The sequence below is a fragment of the Scyliorhinus canicula genome, chromosome 1, assembly GCF_902713615.1.
Source record: "Scyliorhinus canicula chromosome 1, sScyCan1.1, whole genome shotgun sequence".
In the NCBI taxonomy this organism is placed as follows: Eukaryota; Metazoa; Chordata; class Chondrichthyes; order Carcharhiniformes; family Scyliorhinidae; genus Scyliorhinus; species Scyliorhinus canicula.
In genome coordinates, this window is record NC_052146.1 from 80,442,548 (window position 1) to 80,462,721 (window position 20,174).

The 20,174-nt window shown below is 55.4% G+C and overlaps 1 protein-coding gene across 1 annotated transcript in view; it reads left to right on the plus strand.

The window, feature by feature from the left end:
- Position 1: 1 nt before the first annotated feature.
- gucd1 (guanylyl cyclase domain containing 1) overlaps positions 2-20,174 on the plus strand; it is a 38,324-nt gene continuing 18,151 nt past the window's right edge. Inside the window, exons 1-2 of the mRNA XM_038793968.1 lie at positions 2-406; positions 629-713. Of these exons, the coding sequence (XP_038649896.1) occupies positions 376-406; positions 629-713 (116 nt within the window). The 5' untranslated portion in view covers positions 2-375. The remainder of the gene's footprint in view (positions 407-628; positions 714-20,174) is intronic.

Here is a 20,174-nt window from a genome sequence, read left to right on the forward strand (position 1 = left end):
GCTTCAGCTCCTTCACTATCCCAGGGCACACCGCGGTTAGAGGGCTTCCACTGACCACCACGAAGATCCTCCGCTGTCCCCAGATACCCTCAACCGGAAGTTCGCTTTCGCGCACCGCAATCGATCCCTCTCACATCTCCTTCCCCCGGGCACTCATCCATCAGCCGTTCCGTGGCACCGAATATATTTCAGCGCCAATGGCCACCCCTTGGTATTTTGTCCCAGCGCCGTCGCCCTATCGGCCCCAGGCGGAGAGAAGCCGCCGGTGAAGAACTTAAGTCAGTTTCGGGACCCAAAGCTCGGGTTCGGCCGCCAGTTGTCAGGGAGGGTGTAACCGAGATAAAGGCTCCCCTGGCCCTGGGAGCGGCCGCCAACATGAAACCCAGCGAGAGGGAGAGGCTGAGGGGTAAGTGAGAGGCCGGGGCGCGGCTCAGCTCAGCTCCGGCGGCAGTGCGGCACTCACGATGGGGCTGCTCCTGCGACAGTGCAGCTCTCCCTCAGCTGGGGCAGTGAGGGAGGACAGACTGAGAGATCAGGATCTGGTTTAAACTGATCAACTTTCCCCGGGGAGAATGGGGAATCCAGATTCATTGCTGCTAACCCTCGCTCTGTTTCTCTCTCTCTCTAGATGATCTGGTCCAGTTAAATGTTCCTGTCATTCAGCAATCCTTTCACTGGGATTGTGGACTTGCCTGCTCCAGGATGGTGCTGCAGTAAGTAAAGAGAATGACCCATTGACATCCTCACCTCGTCCTCATTCTTGTTCAATGCACAACATTGTTTCTGCAGAAAGAAACATTGTCATTGGGTTACATCCTTCATGAGCATCAGCTAATGGAGGGAGAGTACAGGAGCCATGGACAAATATGGAGTAAAACAATTTTGGAAACAGAAGTTTCTGAAAGTGTAATTTGAGTGGCAAGTTCTTTTTTAAAATATATTTTAATTCAAATTTTTCATTCTATGCATAATACAAAATAGAATAAAAGATTTTTATTCTGTTTTGTATTATGCATAGAATGAAAAATTTGAATAGAAACATAACCCCTCCCAAGCATAGCCTCTCGCAAAACCTAATACCAGCCCCCCTTTAGCAACTAATGATGACCAATTCCATGAAATAAACAATAAAAGGCAGCCATGTCCGTAAAACACCTCAATTGCCCTCCTCAAGGTGTACTTGACTTTCTCTTGGTATAGGAACTCTACATCGGAACTTCCAGACACACTGAGGCACTGGGCGGAGAAGCAAACCTCCACCCCAGCAGTAATTGCCTCTGAGCAATCAACGAGCCCAAGATATCAGCCCCTGTGCCTGACTGCAACACGGGCAAATCTGACGCCCCAAACAGTGCCACTGAGGGCTCCAGTTCAATCTTCAGAATCGCTGACATGGTGCTATAGAAGCAGACCCAGAAACGTACAAGCTTGGGGCAAGACCAGAACATGTGCACTTGATTGGCCCGACCCCTTGAGCAGCGCTAACTGCTTCCATCCTTGCAAAGGAGCGGCTCATTTGTCAGGTGCACCCTATAGACTACTTTGAGTTGGATTAAACCAAGCCTCGTACATGAGGACAGGGAGTTCACCTAATGCAGGGCCTCGCTCCACACCTCGTCATTTAATATGGGCTCTAACTCATCCTCCCAACTGGCCTTAACCCCCTCAACCAACACTCTCACTGTGCCACTGTTATCAGATGGGTTTTGTTCAGGGCCGGCAACTGTCGTCTAACCTGCGGCAATTGCTAAATGTGCTGCTTTACCATCTGAAGGGTCTGATCCAGAAGTAATGGTCGCTTTAGATGCTGCAAAGGCATTTGATAGGGTACAATGGGGTATCTTCTTGCGGTCTTGGAGAAGTTTGGGTTGGGGCCCAAGTTTGTGTCTTGTACTCGGCTGTTGCACAAGGGCCTAACAGCTAGCGTCTTCACCAATAACAGGGTATTTCCAATTAAATAGGGGAATGAGGCAACGGTGCCCTGTGTCCCTTTCTTGTTTGCATTGGCGATAAGAACCTTTGGCCATCGTCTTGATGGGGATGGGTGGAGCATATACAAAGTAGTCCAACCAGCTCAAGCCCCTCCCCCACCTCACTCTCATTCGCTAGCTAAGAACTCTGCCAAAACCCTCTTAGCTTCGGGCATGCCCAAAACATGTGGACATGATTTGCTGGGCTTCCTGCGCATCTCGCACGCCTGTCCTCGACCCCGAAAAAGGTACTCATCCTAGCCACTGTCGTGTGTGCCCAGTGGACTACCTTAGATTGTATCAGGCTAAGCCTGGCGCATGATGAGGAGATACTAACCCTGCTTAGGGCATCCGCCCATAGACCTGGCTCTATCTCTCCTCCTAGCTCGACCTCCTACTTGCCCTTTAGCTCTTCCACCAGAGTTTCCTCCGCCTCCGAAAGCTCCTGGTAAATATCTGAAAACTTCTCCTCTCCCACCCAGGGACTGCAAACTACTCTATCCTGTATCCCCCGTGGCGGCAGCAGCCGAAAGGCCGGCACCTGTTTTCTCAGGAAGTCCTGCACCTGCAAATACCTAAACCCATTTCCTGCTGGCAATTCAAATTTATCCTCCAAGGCTTTCAAGCTGGGGAAGCTCCCATCTATAAATAGATCCTCCATCCTTCTATTTCCTGCCCTCTGCCAACTCCGGAATCCACCATCTAGCCTACCCGGAACAAACCGATGATTATTATAAATCAGGGTCCAAGCCGGTGGCGGCTAAGGTGCTGAGGGGATTTATGGACCAGATGGGGGGGGTGGATCCCTGGAGGTTTGCGAGGCCAAGGGCCAGGGAATACTCGTTTCTCTCCCACGTACATAAGACCTACTCGAGGATTGATTTTTTTTGTCCTGAGTAGGGGGTTGGTTTCGAGGGTGGAGGATGCGGAATACTCCGCCATTGCCATTTCAGATCATGCCCCGCACTGGGTGGACCTCGGGCTGGGGGAAGAGAGGGACCAACGTCCGCTCTGGCGCTTGGAGGTGGGGCTGCTGGCAGATGAGGAGGTGGCCGAGAGGGTTCGGGGGTGTATCGAGAGGTACCTTGAGGCCAATGACAATGGGGAGGTCCGAGTGGGGACGGTCTGGGAGGCATTGAAGGCGGTGATGAGGGGGGAATTGATCTCCATCCGAACCCATAGGGAGAGGGGGGGGGAGAGGGAGGGACTGATAGGGGAGATGGTGCGAGTGGATAGGAGATATGCGGAGGCTCCAGAGGAGGGATTGCTGGGGGAGAGGCGTAGCCTTCAGGCCAGATTCGACCTATTGACTACCAGAAAGGCGGAAGCTCAGTGGAGGAAAACACAGGGGGCGGTGTATGAATACGGGGAGAAGGCGAGCAGGATGTTGGCGCACCAGCTCCGAAAGCGGGACGCGGCCAGGGAGATTGGGGGAGTGACGGATAAGGCTGGGAAGGTGGTGTGGCGGGGAGTAGATGTTAATGGGGTCTTCAGAGACTTCTATGGGGAACTGTACCGGTCGGAGCCCCTGGTGTAGGGCGGTGGAATGGGGCGCTTCTTGGACAAGCTGCGATTCCCGAGGGTGGAGGAGGAGCAGGTGGAGGGACTGGGGGCGTCGATCGAGCTGGAGGAGGTGGTCAAAGGGATAGGGAGCATGCAGTCGGGGAAGGCGGGACGGGTTTCCGGCAGAATTTTATAAAAGGTATTTGGACCTGTTGGGCCCCCTGTTGGTCCGGACCTTTAACGAGGCAAGGGAGGGGGGGGGCTTTGCCCCCAACTATGTCACGGGCGCTGATTTCCTTGATCCTGAAGCGGGACAAGGACCCTCTGCAGTGCGGGTCATATAGGCTGATTTCGCTGCTGAACGCCGACGCTAAGCTGCTGGCAAAGATCCTGGCCACTAGAATAGAGGATTGCGTGCCCGGGGTCATTCATGAGGACCAGACGGGGTTTGTGAAGGGAAGGCAGTTGAATACGAACGTGCGAAGGCTCATCAATGTCATTATGATGCCGGCCATGGAAGGGAAGGCGGAGATAGTGGTGGCATTGGATGCGGAGAAGGCCTTTGATAGGGTGGAGTGGGAGTACTTGTGGGAGGTGTTGGAGAGGTTTGGGTTTGGGGAGGGGTTTATCCGGTGGGTGAGGCTGCTCTACGAGGCCCCGATGGCGAGTGTAGCCACAAATAGGAGGAGGTCGGAGTACTTTCAGCTGTACCGGGGGACGAGACAGGGGTGCCCCCGTCCCCCTGGCCATGGCATTGAGGGAGTCAGGGAACTGGAGGGGCCTGGTGCGGGGTGGGGAGGAGCATCGAGTGTCGCTGTATGCGGACGACCTGTTGCTGTATGTGGCGGACCCGGTGGGGGGGATGCCGGAGGTGATAAGGATTCTTAGTGAATTTGGGGGTTTCTCGGGGTATAAGTTGAACCTGGGCAAGAGTGAGGTGTTTGTGGTGCATCCGGGGATCAAGAGGAGGGGATTGGTAGGCTCCCATTGAAACAGGCAGGGAAGAGCTTCAGGTACCTAGGGGTCCTGGGAGCTGGGGGGCCCTGTACAAGCTCAACCTCACAAGGTTGGTGGAGCAGATGGAGGAGGAGTTTAAGAGGTGGGATATGTTACCGCTGTCACTGGCGGGGAGGGTGCAGTCCGTTAAGATGACGGTGCTCCCGAGGTTTTTGTTCCTGTTCCACTGCCTCCCCATCCTTATCCCAAAGGCCTTTTTTAGGAGGGTAAACAGGAGTATCACGGGATTTGTGTGGGCGCATGAGACTCCGAGTGTGAGAAGAGTGTTCCTGGAACGAGGCAGGGATAGGGGGGGTCTGGCGTTGCCCAAACTCTGGGTACTATTGGGCTGCCAACGCAGCGATGGTGCGTAAGTGGGTAATGGACGAGGAAGGGGCAGCATGGAAGAGGATGGAGGCGGCGTCATGTGCGGGCACGAGCCTGGAGGCGCTGGTAACGTCGCTGTTGCCGCTCCCTCCAATGAGGTATACCACGAGCCCGGTGGTGGCGGCTACCCTCAAAATTTGGGGGCAATGGAGACGGCATAGGGGAGAAGTCGGGGGCTCGATCGAGGCCCCGATACGGGGGAACCATCGGTTTGTCCCAGGGAGCATTGATGGCGGATTCCTGGGCTGGCACAGGGCAGGGGTTAGGAGGTTGAGGGACCTGTTTGTGGAGGGGAGGTTCGCGAGCTTGGGGGAGTTAGAGGGGAAGTTTGGGCTCCCCCCGGGGAACATGTTTAGGTACATGCAGGTGAGGGCGTTTGCCAGGCAGCAGGTGGAGGGGTTCTTGCTGCCCCCACGAGGGGTGCGGGATCGGTTGCTCTCGGGGGTGTGGGTTGGAGGAGGGAGGATTTCGGACATATACCGGGGGATGCAGGAGGTAGACGAGGCCTCGGTGGAGGAACTGAAGGGTAAATGGGAAGAGGAGCTGGGTGAGGAGATTGAGGAGGGGACGTGGGCGGATGCCCTCGAGAGAGTGAATTCCTCCTCTTCCTGTGCGAGGCTTAGCCTCATACAGTTCAAGGTGCTGCATAGGTTTAGCTCACCAGGCTAAATCGCTGGCTTTTAAAGCAGGCCAGCAGCACGGTTCGATTCCCGTACCAGCCATCCCGGACAGGCGCCGGAATGTGGCGACTAGGGGCTTTTCACAGTAACTTAATTGAAGCCTACTCGTGACAATAAGCGATTTTCATTTCATTTCATTAGGGCCCACATGACTGGGACGAGGGGGGGAGGGAGGAGGGGGGGGGGGGGGTTTGGATCGGGCGGGAGGGAGAACTGTGTACATGGGTCTGTGGGATGTGGCGGGTGTTATCTCTTTCCCTTTTGTTGTTGGGTGTTCTTTTGCTTTTTTTTTCTTTTGTTTGTAGTTGCTTTTGAAGTTGGGTGGGAATTGTTCTTGGGGTGTTACCGCGGTTGTTTTGCTAATAGAGTTGAGTTGTTTATATTTTGTAAAAATTTCAATAAAAATTAATTAAAAAAATAAATAAATCAGGGTCCAAACCGATGCTCCCTCCACTCTCTTATATCTCCTCCATTGCCCCCAGATCCTCCGAGCCGCCACCACCACCGAACTTGTGGAGTATCGGGCCGACGAAAACGGCAGAAATGCCGTTACCAATGCTCCCAAACTGACGCTGCCTCCATCCGCTCCTACACCGACCTCTCCCCCACTTCCTACTCCGAAAAAATCTTATTCACCCGCTTGAAAAAGGCCTTTGGGATGAAGATGGGGAGGCACTGAAAGACAAACAGAAATCTGGGGAGGATCATCATTTTCACGGTCTTTATCCTCCCCGCCAGTGATAGCGGGAGCATGTCCCAACTTTCATTTGTTCTACCAGCCGGGATAGGGTTAACTTGTGTAGTACTTCCCATTTCTGGACCACCTGGATTCCCAGGTATTGAAAGCTTTTCCCCACCATTCTAAGCGGCAGCTCTCCCAGTCTCTTCTCCTGTCCTCTTGCCTGGATTGCAAACATCTCGCTTTTCTCCATGTTCAATTTATACCCTGAAAAATTGACAAATTCCCCTGGGATTCACATTACTTCCCCCATTATATTCAACGGGTCTGAAATATACAAGAGCAGGTCAGCTGCGTAGAGCGGGACCCGGTGCTCCAACCCCCCCGAGCCAGCCCGTTCCTATTCCGAGAGGCTCTTAACGCCATGGCCAATGGCTCTATGGCCAGAGCAAACAGTAACGGGGAGAGGGGGCACCCTTGCCTCATCCCACGGTGTATAGCCCGACCTCAGCCGGTTCGTATGCACACTCACTACTGGTGCCTGATAGAGCAACCGCACCCAGTCAATAAAGCCCTCACCAAACCCAAATCTTCCCAGCGCCGCCTCCAGGTAATTCCACTCCACCCGATCAAAAGCCTTCTCCGCATCCATCGTTACCACCACCTCCACCTCCTTCTGAACATTGGCCTCGAGTTGCCTGCCCTTTACAAATCCCGTCTGGCCTTCCCCTATCACCCTGGCGACACAGTCCTCTATCCTTGTGGCCAGTATCTTAGCCAGCAGTTTGGCATCCACATTCCGTAGAGAAATTGGCCTGTATGACCCGTATTGCTCCGGATCCTTCTCCCGTTTCAGGATCAATGAAATTGAGGCTTGCAACATTGTTGAGGGGAGGACTCCCTTCTCTCTTGCTCTGTGCACCATCTTAAACTGTATCAGGCTCATCCTTGCACAAGAGGAGGTCCCGTATACCCTACACAATGCGTCACTCCATACTCCCCAATTGATCTCCCTTCCAAAATCCACTTCCCATTTCTCCTTGATCTTCACCACCCACTCACCTTCCTGCTCCCCAGCCACTTGTATATATCCCCAATTCCTCCCAACCCTTCCACATCTGGAAGTAGCAGTCACTCCAGCAGGGTGTATCCCGGCAACTGAAGGAAGCCCCTCCCAGACCTTTTGCGCAAAGTTCCGAACCTGCAGATACCTGAACTCACTCTCCCTCGGCAGCCCTACCCTCTCCCTGAGCTCCTCCAGACTGGTGAACCCTTCCTCCAAATACAAATCCCTCACCTTGACCAGCCCCACTTCCCTCCAACTCCTGCATAAACTCTCCATCCTTCCCGGCTCAAACACATGATTCTCGCACAGCGGCGTTAACACTGACATCCCTTCCACCCTAAAATGCCTCCTCATCTGATTCCATATCTTCACTGTGGACTGCACAATAGGGCTCCCTGAATACCTACTCAGAACCATTGGCAACGCTGTCGTCAAACTAGACCCCTTACAAGATTCCTCCTCCATCCTAACCCACTCTACCCCTTCTCCTTCCCACCATTGCCGCATCTTATCCACATTCGCCGCCCAATAATAATGAAGCAGATTTGGTAATGCCAACCCCACCTGCCTCCTCTGCCTCTGTAGCAGTGTCCTCCCCACCCTCGGCACCTTCCCTGCCCATATAAAGTCCAAAATGATCGTGTCCAATTTCAGCTCATTATCCCCTGCCACTCTGCCTACCCTCTTGAGAGCCATCGTCAATGACTCTATGGCCAGCGCAAACAGCAGCGGTGACAGCGGGCACCCCTGCTCGTACCCCTGTGTAAGTCAAAGCTTTGTGAGCTCATATAATTCGTCCTCACTCTCGCCTTTGGTGCCACATCCAGCAACCACACTCATGCCACAAATCTCAGCCCAAACCTTCGGAACAAGGACCACCACCCCACCCGATCAAATGCCTTCTCCAGTACCAGAGCCCCTGACGGATTCCTCGTCACATTCAACAGCCGTCTTATATTACTCGCGAGTTGCCTGCCCTTCACAAAGCCTGTTTGATCTCCTGCAACCCCCCCCCAAAACAACTTAGCCAATACTTTCACATCCGTGTTCAATAGTGATATGGGTCTATACGATCCATATTCCACCAGGTCCTTCCCCTTTTTTTGGTATTAGTGTGATTACTGCCTGTGTCATCGTCATCGTCTCCGACAACTCTCCCTTCTCCAGTGCTTCATTAAACGCCCCCAACAGATGTGATGCCAGGTCCGTCGCAAATTCCTCATAAAATTCCGCCCAGGGGCCTTCCCCGACTTCATACCCCTAATACTATCCAACACCTCCCTCAGTTCCAGGAGCTCCTCCAACGCCTGCCTCTTTGCTTCCTCCACCTGGGGAAATTCCAGCTCGTCCAGAAACTGCCCCATGTCCCCCTCCTCTCCCCCCTGGTCCACCTTGTAAACTCCCTGGTAGTACTCCCTAAATGCCTCATTTATCTTCCCTGGCTCTGACACCACATCCCCAGCCCAAGTCCGGATCTTCAATATTTCCCTGGACCCAGCCTGCCTCCGCAGCTGGTGGGCCAGCATGCGGCTCGCCTTCTCCCCATCCTCATATTTCACCCCCCTTGCCCTAGCAGTTGCCTACCGCCCTCCCCATTGTCAGCCTGTCAAATTGCCCCTGCAACTTCTTCCTCCTCGCCAATCCCGCCATGCTGTGCATCCTCGAATATTCCCTGTCCACCTCCATTATCTTGCTCACAAGACGGTCATGTTCCTCCCTCCTTTCCTTATCTGCACGAGCCTTAACAAAATAATTTCCCCCCGGACCGCTGCCTTCAGTGATTCACAAACAATGGCCGCTGTCACCTCCCCATTCTGATTCAACTCCACAGACTACATAATCACCGCCCGCACCACATCACAAAAACCTCCATCTACCAACAACCCCGAGTCAAACCTCACACCCCAGCCTCTGCACTCGTCTTGATCTAAACCGAATCTCCAGCTAGTAGGGCGACAGTCCGAGATAACTATCCCCGCATACTCTGCCCCTCCACCCCAACCAACATCTCCCGACTCACTGCAAAGTAATCAATCTTGATACAGTTTATTAACGTGTGAAAAGAAGGATTGCTCCCTTCCTCCTGGGTTCTGAATTCACCATACCCATCCTCTACATAAACCCCCACCCCCTTCCCCAGCTCCCTTGCCATTGGTACCCTACCCATCGACCTGGGGCTCAATCTATCCACCCTCGGCTCTAGAAAACAGTTAAAATCTCCTCCCATAATCAACTGGTGCGTGGCCAAATCCGGGATTGCTGCCAGCAACCCCCTCATGAAACCCACATCATCCCAATTTGGGGCATACATCTACCAACACCACCGGGTACCCTTTCCAATACCCCACTCACAATCACATATCTCCCACCTGGATCCCTCACCTCCTTTGCACTCACAAATCCCACTATTTATTGCTTATTAAAACCACCTCGCCTCTTGATTTTGAATCAAACCCTGAATGAAAAAACTTGCCCGACCCACCTCTTCCTTAACCTAACCTGGTCCTTCACACGGAGGTGCATTTCCTGCAGAAGACCACCCTCGCTTTCAAGCTCCTTGCAACACCCGCGACCTTTCAACCGACCCATGCAGTCCCTGGATGTTCCACCTTACAGCCTTATACCTCCAGTCCCCTCTACGTCTGTCATCTTCCCAGTTAAGTCCCGCCCCCTTAATTCCACCCTATACCTAGCCCATCCCAGATGGCCCATTTCTTCGCCCATCACCATGTCATCTCTCATTCCCTGCCACGTTGCAACAACCTCGTCACCCACAACCCCCCTCTCGGCCATCTCCCCCACCATTTCACTTCCATTCAAAGCTTCACCTGCTAGGACAGCAGCTTCTGCCCAAAGGCATTCCCCCCCCCCCCCCCCCCCCCCCCAACTCATCAAGGAGGAAGACTCCCTGACATTACCCTCCCCCACCCAAACAAAGACTTTTGTTTGGTAGCCTTCTCCAAAAGCAAACAAACAAATGTTAAACACAAACAGTCCCAGAAAACAGTAGGGGGGATGGGAACATCCATCCCCACATAAACTTTTCACCCCTTACAATCTCAACAGTAAATAGCGACCCCCCCCCCCAAAAAAAAGACTAACATCCCCCAATCCCTACCCCCACTTTAAACATGATCCCAACCATTACAAAGTGCCAGCATCCCAGTTCCCAAGCATTGTCTCAGTTCTCCCCAGTTTATGCTCCTTAATGAAGTCTTCGGCCGCTTCTGGGTTCTCAAAATAATACTCCCGGCCTCTGAATGTCCCCCATAATTACACTGGTAGAGCACCCCAAACCTGATCTGCCAGTGGTATAGCACCGTCTTCGCCTCGTTGAAACCTTCCCGCAGCTTCGCCAACTGCACCAATGTCCTGATCAAATCGGACCTTATACCCCTCCCAGTTGCAGGTGCGCTTCTCCCTGGGTGCACCGCTCCTTTGATGACCTTTGCACGATCCTCACACATTTCTTTCCTCTGCTGATGGAATTCCACCTCAATAAAAGCCATCAGCTGCTCCATATGGGGCCTTCCAGCTTGTATCAACCATTCCCCCGCCTGGACTGTTTACACTGGCTGTTGCTGCAGCACAAGCCTGTTCCAACTTTTCAGCCAAATCTCTCACTGTTTTCTGCCGGGTCTGGTAACCAGCAGGGATACCAATCCTGGGGGATACTCCTCCTCAAACATTCACCTACGCCTTGTCATCAAAATTTCACCCAGTATCGGCTAAAAATAATTCTTTTTTTGTGCCTTGAAGCATGAACTGCCCTGTGTGCGACCACTCACTCCATGGTCAACACTGGACGTCGGCAGCGTTTCTACTGTGATAGGTGCGGCCCCTCCTGACAAGGTCGCCTCCGCCATCTTTTCTCCCAACGAGATTCGCACCTTCTTCGTCTCTGCCAAAGGGCTACCATTTGTACCCTTCTTCCCAACATTCTTTTCACAGCTTTCAACATCTTCTCATAAAGTGTAGTTTGATAAGCCGGGTTTGTCAACCAATGTGTCCCGGTAATAGAACATAGAACAGTACAGCACAGAACAGGCCCTTCGGCCCTCAATGTTGTGCCGAGCCATGATCACCCTACTCAAACCCATGTATCCACCCTATACCCGTAACCCAACACCCCACCCTTAACCTTACTTTTATTAGGACACTACGGGCAATTTAGCATGGCCAATCCACCTAACCCGCACATCTTTGGACTGTGGGAGGAAACCGGAGCACCCGGAGGAAACCCACGCACACAGGGGGAGGACGTGCAGACTCCACACAGACAGTGACCCAGCCGGGAATCGAACCTGGGACCCTGGAGCTGTGAAGCATTTATGCTAACCACCATGCTACCCTGCTGCCCTAAGGGGCTAAGTTGGGCTAAGAGGACCAAAAAACAAGGACTCTGGAGGGAGCTACCTTAGGGAGATACTTTATGTTCGATCTTCTCCTTCATACCGCCACTGGAAGTCCGAGAGCAATATCCTTAACCCAAAATGATCAGTTGGAGAAGTCGCACAAATAAATAAGGGAGATTATGTGGCCCATCAAAAACCCATAATCGAGGGCAGCACGGCGGTGCAGTGGTAGCACTGCAGTCTCACGGCGCCGAGGTCCCAGGTTCGATCCCGTCTCTGGGTCACTGTCCGTGTGGAGTTTGCACATTCTCCCCATGTTTGCATGGGTTTTGCCCCCCACAACTTAAAGATGTGCAGAGTAGGTGGATTGAACACGTTAAATTGCCCTTAATTGGAAAAAATAATTGGGTACTCTAACTTTAAAATAAAAATCTTTCCATTGCACCACCCAGTTTCTTACATGAGCCCAGAATTCTAGAATTCAGTTGATCACGGTTTATGTGAAGTTGTGCTTCCTGACAGCAATCCCAAACTTGCTTATCTGTTCGTAAGTTGAAATGGTGGCCGATTGTGTTTTGCACACGTCATGCTGTAGTCCAAATCCCACTGGGTTACAATCTGTTCCAGTTCTACATTCTTTTTTTTTTTTTCTTTTTTTTTTTAAATTTAGATTACCCAATTATTTTTTCCAATTAAGGGGCACTTTAGTGTGGCCAATCCACCTACTCTGCACATTTTTGGGTTGTGGGGGCGAAACCCACGCAGACACGGGGAGAATGTGCAAACTCCACACAGGACAGTGACCCAGGGCCGGGATTCGAACCTGGGACCTCAGCGCCGTGAGGCGGTTGTGCTAACCACTAGGCCACCGTGCTGCCCTCAGTTCTACATTCTGACCAGCACTCTTAATTTACTCTGTCCCCATGTAACTGACACCACTGCCCTGGCGATGAAAAGATAACTGATTTCTGTCTTTTAAAATTGCCAAGTTCGATTTGAAGCACAGCTGGCATGTTGCCGAGAGGTGACCAGTTGAGTTTCAGCTCAGGGCCACTGAATACTCAATGAAGCATTTCTGAAGAATCCAGGTTCCTTTCGGACAGTGATGTTATCCCGGTATAGCCCAATAACCTGAACTTCCAGTTGATACCTGAAAGGATAACACAAGAAGATTTCACGTTTTAAGACTTTTACTGTAATTATTGTTGCAGACAGCTTATATTTTAAATTACAGGACTTTCCCCGTTTAATTTTAACACAACTGAAAACCCATTTCAGAGGTATTTACTGCTGTCCTTTAAAGTAGTCAGTCGATTTTCCCAGTCACAGTCCAAAGAGTTGCTTCGCTCCTGAGTGTTTACTTCCTTTCCCGTACCAGCCTCCCCGAACAGGCTGGGTCACTGTCTGTGTGGAGTCTGCACGTCCTCCCCGTGTGTGCGTGGGTTTCCTCCGGGTGCTCCGGTTTCCTCCCACAGTCCAAAGATGTGCGGTTAGGTGGATTGGCCATGCTAAATTGCCCGTAGTGTAAGGTTAATGGGGGGATTGTTGGGTTACGGGTATACGGGTTACGTGGGTTTAAGTGGGTGATCATTGTTCGGCACAACATCGAGGGCCGAAGGGCCTGTTCTGTGCTGTACTGTTCTATGTTCTATGTTCTAATGGGCGACTAGGGGCTTTTCACAGTAACTTTATTTGAAGCCTAATTGTGACAATGAGAGATTTTCATTTAATTCCTTTCCCAGCCTGGTAACCTTTAACCTCAGCCTTTCACAGTGAGGGTTTGTTCGGGCATTTCTCCCTCCACTGTAAACTAGGTGAATGTTCCAGCCTCATTTCAAATTCTTCAGAATTTGACCGTTGCCATCTTGAACGCAAGCTCCCATCCGCATTCCCGGTGCTGTGAACCATCAATCTTTGGGTTGCTCTCCCATTCCTGGATCTGGGCAGACAGCCTGTGTCTTGAGAGTTTCAGGGATAGCTTCGAAACCCTTCCCCTCTCAAAGTCCATCTAAATGGCAGCATGAAGCTCAGGGGCCTTGTATCCAGTTAGGAATTCTGATCAGCCATCCACGAGACCCCAACATACTCTCTTATTGTGGAAGTAAATTGACAGCTGGCATTCTCAACACGCTCCTGGGACTTTGAAGACTAGCAGTTTAACCATGGTAAACAGATACTGCTGCCATTGTCTGCCGGTGTGAACACATTACACTTTTTTTTCCCCAAGGAAACAATCCAGGCCCCACTTTAATCTGCAACAGCCACATTACCAAGGTCAGTTGTTAGGCAGATGTCGGAACAGATCATTTCCCCTAAATGAAAGACCAACGTCCCAAAACATAACATCCTTAACAGTGATCAAAGACTTACATTTCATCAGACCAACCATCAGACATCACCAGTGTCTCAGTTTATAGAAAGTTTGAGCAAAGTGCTACTGAACCATGTAGAAATGGGGCTCAGTCGGTGCTGAGTGAGGATCCCAGGCCAGAGGTGCAGCAGCTAGCCTGAGTTAAGGAGGGGAGAATCATTCAGAAATCTTCCTCTTTGAGTCTGTGCTGAGTGGTCTTTGTGAGTGAAGAATGGCAGCTTTAGCGGGTGTTCCATACCTTAACAAATACAATCCGAGCTCAGTGTGTCAGTACCAAGCCAAAAAGAGCAGAAAGGCCCAGCTCTGATCCTGCACTCCCATTGAGCCAGCTCAACTCACCCAGGACTCAATCGGCTTCAATTCCCCTACACTGGGGAGGAGCAGAAATCAGCTTGGATTATCATTCCTTTTCATTATTGAGGTACCACAACTGGGCGATAAGGATGGGATGAACTTCGTAGAATTTACAGTGCAGGAGGAGGCCATTCAGCCCACTGAGTCTGCACCGGCCCTTAGAAAGAGCACACTACTTAAGCCCACAACCCAACCTAACTTTTGCAGACACTACGGGCAATTTATCATTACCAATCCACCTAATCTGCACATCTTTGAACTGTGGGAGGAAACTGGAGCACCCGGAGGAAACCCACGCAGACATGGAGAGAACGTGCAGACTACACCGTGACCGAAGCCGGGAATCAAACCCGGGACCCTGGCGCTGTGAAGCAACCATGCTTGCTACTGTGCTGCCCTCAGTATGGTTGGGCTGCCACCTCTCTTGACCTCTGACTCTTTCCTCATTGGACAATCTTTCATCAGTCTGGTGAGTCATTGCTTCACTTCCTCTATGGCAATATTATCCTTCTTTAAGGAGACCCAAACTGTGCACAGAGCTCCATGTGAGGTCTCATGACTGCCCTATACAATTTCAGCAACACTCCATTACTCCTGTACTCGAATCCTCTTACAATAAAGGAGAAGAGTACACTGTGTGTGTAACAGTTTTAATTGGGCATTGTAAAGTTACTGGTAACTCCCAGCTTGTAACTTTCTCTCTCTCGCTCCTCTTCCTCTCTCTCTGGCTCGTCTCTCTCTCACTCTCTCTCTCTCTCTTTCTCTCTCTGGCTCTCTCTCTCTCTGGCTCTCTCTCTCTCTCTCTCTCTCTCTCTGGCTCCCTCTCTCTCTCTCTCTCTCTCTGGCTCGTCTCTCTCTACTCTCTCTCTTCTCTCTCTCTCTCTCTGGCTCGTCTCTCTCTGGCTCGTCTCTCTCTCTCTCTCTCTCTCTCTCTCTCTCTCCTCTCTTCTCTCTCTCTCTCTCTCTCTCTCTCTCGCTCTCTCTCTCTCTCTCTCTCTCTCTCTCTCTCTCTCTGGCTCGTCTCTCTCTGTGGTACGGCTCTCTCTCTGTGGCTCGGCTCTCTCTCTGGCTCGGCTCTCTCTTTCTCTGGCTCGGCTCTCTCTTTCTCTGGCTCGGCTCTCTCTTTCTCTGGCTCGGCTTTCTCTGGCTCGGCTCGGCTCTTCTGGCTCGCTCTCTCTTCTCTGGCTCGCTCTCTCTTTCTCTGGCTCGCTCTCTCTTCTCTGGCTCGGCTCTCTCTTTCTCTGGCTCGGCTCCTCTTCCTCTGGCTCGACTCTCTCTTTCTCTGGCTCTGCTCTCTCTTTCTCTGGCTCGGCTCTCTCTTCTCTGGCTCGGCTCTCTTCTCTGGCTCGGCCTCTCTCTCTGGCTCGGCTCTCTCTTTCTCTGCTCGGCTCTCTCTTTCTCTGGCTCAGGACTCTCTCTTTCTCTGGCTCGGCCTACTCTCTTTCTCTGGCGGTCGCTCTCTTTCTCTCGCTCGTCTCTCTCTCTCTCTCGCTCTCTCGCCGCGTCTCTCTCTCTCTTGCTCGTCTCTCTCTCATCTCGATCGTCTCATCTCTCTCGCTCGTCTCTCTCTCTCTCGCTCGTCTCTCTCTCTCTCGCTCGTCTCTCTCTCTCTCGCTCGTCTCTCTCTCGCGCTCGTCTCTCTCTCTCGCGCTCGTCTCTCTCTCTCTCGCGCTCTCTCACTCGTCTCTCTCTCGCGCGTCTCTCTGGCTCGTCTCTCTGGCTCGTCTCCCTCCCTCGCGCGTCTCTCTCTGGCTCGTCTCTCTTTCGCGCTCGTCTCCCTCTCGCTCGTCTCTCTCTCTTGCGCTCTCTCACTCGTCTCTCTCTCGCGTCGCTCCCTCACTGGCACGTCTCCCTCTCTCGTGCGTCCTCTCTGGCTCGTCTCTCTCTCTCTCTGGCTCGTCTCTCTGGCTCGTCTCTCTCTGGCTCGTCTCTCTCTGGCTCGTCTCTCTCTGGCTCGTCTCTCTCTTGCTCGTCTCTCTGGCTCGTCTCTCTCTGGCTCGTCTCCCTCTCTGGCGCGTCTCCCTCTCTGGCGCGTCTCCCTCTCTCGCGCGTCTCTCTCTCTGGCTCCGTCTCTCTCTCCTCGCATCGTCTCTCTCTGGATCGTCTCTCGTCTGCTCTCATCTCGCATCTCTAGCTCCCACTCTCGCCCTCTCGCTCGTCTCCCTCTCGCTCGTCTCTCTCTCTGGCTCGTCTCCCTCTCTGGCGCGTCTCCCTCTCTGGCGCGTCTCCCTCTCTGGCGCGTCTCCCTCTCTCGCGCGTCTCTCTCTCTGGCTCGTCTCTCTCTGGCTCGTCTCTCGTCTCTCTCTCGCTTGTCTCTCTCTGGCTCGTCTCTCGTCTCTCTCGCGCTCGTCTCCCTCTCGCTCGTCTCCCTCTCGCTCGTCTCTCTCTCTCGCCGTCTCCCTCTCTCGCCGTCTCCCTCTCTCGCCGTCTCCCTCTCTCGCCGTCTCCCTCTCTCGCCGTCTCCCTCTCTCGCCGTCTCCCCTCTCTCGCCGTCTCCCTCTCTCGCGCCGTCTCCCTCTCGTCTCGCCCTCTCCCTCTCTCGCCGTCTCCCTCTCATCGTCTCCCTCTCCTCGCCGTCTCCCTCCTCTCGCGCGTCGTCCCTCTCTCGCGCGTAATCCCTCGCTGGCTCGTCTCTGCTCTGGCTCGTCTCTCTCTCAGCTCAGTTCTCTCTCTCTGGCTCGTCTCTCGTCTCTCTCTCTCGTGCTACGTCTCCCTCTCGCTCGTCTCTCTCTCTGGCTCGTCCTCTCGCTCGCCTCTTCGCTTCCGCGCTCTCTCACCTCGTCCTCTCTCCTTCTAGCGGGGGCCCCGTCTCCTCACTGGCGCGTCTCCCTCACTGGCACGTCTCCCTCTCTCGCGCCGTCTTCCCTCTCTCGCGCGTTTCTCTCTGGCTCGTCTCGCGCTGGCATCGTCTCTCCTCTGCTGCTCGTCTCTCTCTTGGCTCGTCTCTCTCGTCGCGCGTCTCCTCTCATCGCGCGTCTCCCTCTCGCGCGCGTCTCTCATCTCTGGCGCGTCCTCGCTCTCGCTCGTCTCTCTCTCGTGGGCTCGTCCTCGCTCGGCTCTCTCTCTTGGCGCTCGTCTCTCTTCTCTCTGGCTCGTCCATCTCTGCTCGTCTCTCTCTCAGCGCTCATCTCACGCGTGGCCGTCCCCCTCACTGCGCTCTCCCTCACTCGCGCGTCTCTCTCTCCCCGCGCGTCTCTCTCTCCCCGCGCGTCTCTCTCTCCCCGCGCGTCTCTCTCTGGCTCGTCTCTCTCTTGCTCGTCTCTCTCTGCTCATCGCGCGTCTCCCTCTCTCGCGCGTCTCTCTCTCTGGCTCGTCTCTCTCGTCTCTCGCAGCGTCTCCCTCTCTCGCGCGTCTCCCTCTCATCGCGCGCCGAGCCTCCCTCTCTCCCCGCCTCCCTCTCTCGCCGCCTCCCTCTCTCGCCGCCTCCCTCCTCGCGCTTGTCTTTCGTTCACAGCTCCGCACCTACCCCGTCCCCTTCCCTCGCCTACCCCGGCCCCCTCCCTCGTCTCTCTCTCCCGCGCTCTCTCACCTCGTGCGTCCCCCTCACTGGCGCTCTCCCTCACTGGCACGTCTCCCTCTCTCAAGGCGCGTCGTCTCTCTCGCGCGTCTCTCTCCTCGCGCGTTTCTCTCTGGCTCGTCTCTCTCTTCTGGCTCGTCTCTCTCTCGTCTCTCGCGCGTCTCCCTCTCGCGCGTCTCCCTCTCTCGCGCGCTCCTCCCTCGCGCGCGTCCGTCTCTCGCTCCCCCTCTCGCGCGCCTGCCTCTCTCGCGCTTGTCTTTCGTTCACTCCCTCACCTACCCCGTCCCCTTCCCTCGCCTACCCCGGCCCCTCTCTCTCTCTCCTCTCGCGCTCTCTCACGCGTGCGTCCCCCTCACTGGCGCGTCTCCCTCACTGGCACGTCTCCCTCTCTCGCGCGTCTCTCTCTCGCGCGTCTCTCTCTCGCGCGTTTCTCTCTGGCTCGTCTCTCTCTTGCTCGTCTCTCTCTCGCGCGTCTCCCTCTCTCGCGCGCTCTCTCTCTGGCTCGTCCTCTCTCGTCTCTCGCGCGTCTCCCTCTCGCGCGCGTCTCCCTCTCTCGCGCGTCTCCTTCTCTCGCGCGCCTCCCTCTCTCGCGCGCCTCCCTCTCTCGCGCTTGTCTTTCGTTCACCCCTCCCTCACCACCCGTCCCCTTCCCTCGCCTACCCCGGCCCCCTCCCTCGTCTCTCTCTCGCGCTCTCTCACTCGTGCGTCCCCCTCACTGGCGCGTCTCCCTCACTGGCACGTCTCCCTCTCTCGCGCGTCTCTCTCTCGCGCGTCTCCTCTCGCGCGTTTCTCTCTGGCTCGTCTCTCTCTCTGGCTCGTCTCTCTCTCGTCTCTCGCGCTCGCCCTCCTCTCGCGTCTCCCTCTCTCGCGCGCCTCCCTCTCTCGCGCGCCTCCCTCTCTCGCGCGCCTCCCTCTCTCGCGCGCCTCCCTCTCTCGCGCTTGTCTTTCGTTCACTCCCTCACCTACCCCGTCCCCTTCCCTCGCCTACCCCGGCCCCCTCTCTCGTCTCTCTCTCGCGCTCTCTCACTCGTGCGTCCCCCTCACTGGCGCGTCTCCCTCACTGGCACGTCTCCCTCTCTCGCGCGTCTCTCTCTCGCGCGTCTCTCTCTCGCGCGTTTCTCTCTGGCTCGTCTCTCTCTTGCTCGTCTCTCTCTCGCGCGTCTCCCTCTCTCGCTCGCGTCTCTCTCTCTCTGGCTCGTCTCTCTCTCGTCTCTCGCGCGTCTCCCTCTCTCTCGCGCGCCTCCCTCTCTCGCGCGCCTCCCTCTCTCGCGCGCCTCCTTCTCTCGCGCGCCTCCTTCTCTCGCGCGCCTCCCTCTCTCCGCTTGTCTTTCGTTCACTCCCTCACCTACCCCGTCCCCCTCCCTCGCCTACCCCGTCCCCCTCCCTCGCCTACCCCTCCCCCTCCCTCGCCTACCCCGTCCCCCTCCCTCGCCTACCCCGTCCCCCTCCCTCGCCTACCCCGTCCCCCTCCCTCGCCTACCCCGTCCCCCCTCCTCGCCTACCCCCGTCCCCCTCCCTCCCTACCCCGTCCCCCTCCCTCGCCTACCCCGTCCCCCTCCCTCGCCTACCCCCCGTCCCCTCCCTCGCCTACACCGTCCCCCTCCCTCGCCTACCCCGTCCCCCCTCCCTCGCCTACCCCGTCCCCCTCCCTCGCCTACCCCGTCCCCCCCCCCTCGCCTACCCCGTCCCCCTCCCTCGCCTACCCCGTTCCCCCTCCCTCGCCTACCCCGTCCCCCTCCCTCGCCTACCCCGTCCCCCTCCCTCGCCTACCCCGTCCCCCTCCCCTCGCCTACCCCGTCCCCCTCCCTCGCTAAACCCCGTCCCCCTCCCCTAGCCTACCCCGTCCCCCTCCCTCGCCTACCCCGTCCCCCGTCCCTCGCCTACCCCCGTCCCCCTCCCTCGCCTACCACCCGTCCCCCTCCCTCGCCTACCCCTCCCCCTCCCTCGCCTACCCCGTCCCCTCCCTCGCCTACCCCGTCCCCCCTCCCTCGCCTACCCGTCCCCTCTCCCTCGCCTACCCCGTCCCCCTCCCTCGCCTACCCCGTCCCCTCCCTCGCCTACCCGTCCCCTCCCTAGGCCTCCCCCGTCCCCCTCCCTCGCCTACCCCGTCCCCCTCCCCGCCTTACCCCGTCCCCTCACTCCCTCGCCTAACCCGGCCCCCTCCCTCGCCTACCCCGTTCCCCCTCCGCCTCCGCGCCCTACCCCGTCCCCCTCCCTCGCCTCGTCCCCCTCCCTCGCCTCGTCCCCCTCCCTCGCCTCGTCCCCCTCCCTCGCCTACCCCGTCCCCCTCCCTCGC